The following is an 837-nucleotide window of genomic DNA, read 5'->3' on the forward strand; positions in this document are numbered from 1 at the left end:
GCCCCGCCCGCGCGGTAGGCGAGGCCCCGCCGCAGAGGGAGCAGGAGCTGCCGCCCGTCCCGTCCCGTCCCGTCCCGCCGGAGCGAGGCAGCGCCGCGGTCATGGAGCTGGCGGACGGCGTGGTGTACCAGGAGGAGCCGGGCGGCCCGGGCCCCGCCATGATGTCGGAGCGGGTGTCGGGGCTGGCGGGCTCCATCTACCGCGAGTTCGAGCGCCTCATCGGGCGCTACGACGAGGAGGTGGTGGCCGAGCTGATGCCGCTGGTGGTGGCCGTGCTGGAGAACCTGGACTCGGTGTGCGCGCACAGCCAGGAGACCAGCGTGGAGCTGGAGCTGCTGCGCGACGACAACGAGCAGCTCCTCACGCAGTACGAGCGCGAGAAGGCGCTGCGCAAGCAGGCCGAGGAGGTGCGTGAGCCGCGCGCCCCGCCCCGCCCTCATTGCCCCCCTCATTATCCTCCCTTCATTGCCTCCCCAGGCAGTTTCCCTCCAGCACTCTCTGGCAGGCTTGTGGCCTCCGCTGCCTCCCCTCCGGGTGCCCAGCCCACCCTGCCTCCTCGTAGCACTGGCAGAGAGGCCCCATGGCTCATCCGAGTCCTTTCCCTCTTTCTCCTCCTGTGACTTTTGGGGTCAGCTTCTCTCACCCCTTTCCTCGTCCTGGCTCCTCCACCCCACAGCTGGTTTCTTCCTTCTCACCTAGTGATGCTGCTGGCAGGGCAAACCAGGGAGCCAGGCACTGGGGACTTCCCCAGTGCCCGCTCCCCTCTTTGGCGAATGCATGGCGGTTGAGGAGCTTGGGGGGATGCGGAGCTGTTACTTGGGTGGCCGGCCTGGGACG

General features: G+C 68.9%; 1 protein-coding gene across 1 annotated transcript in view; it reads left to right on the top strand.

Annotated features, from left to right (window-relative positions):
* Positions 1-6: 6 nt before the first annotated feature.
* The window catches only part of SPAG9 (sperm associated antigen 9), a 139,530-nt gene continuing 138,699 nt past the window's right edge, over positions 7-837 (top strand). Inside the window, exon 1 of the mRNA XM_019517375.1 lies at positions 7-407. Within this exon, the coding sequence (XP_019372920.1) occupies positions 102-407 (306 nt within the window). The 5' untranslated portion in view covers positions 7-101. The remainder of the gene's footprint in view (positions 408-837) is intronic.

This window comes from Gavialis gangeticus, unplaced genomic scaffold, assembly GCF_001723915.1.
Source record: "Gavialis gangeticus isolate Ggan-Ray unplaced genomic scaffold, GavGan_comp1, whole genome shotgun sequence".
Taxonomy (NCBI): Eukaryota; Metazoa; Chordata; order Crocodylia; family Gavialidae; genus Gavialis; species Gavialis gangeticus.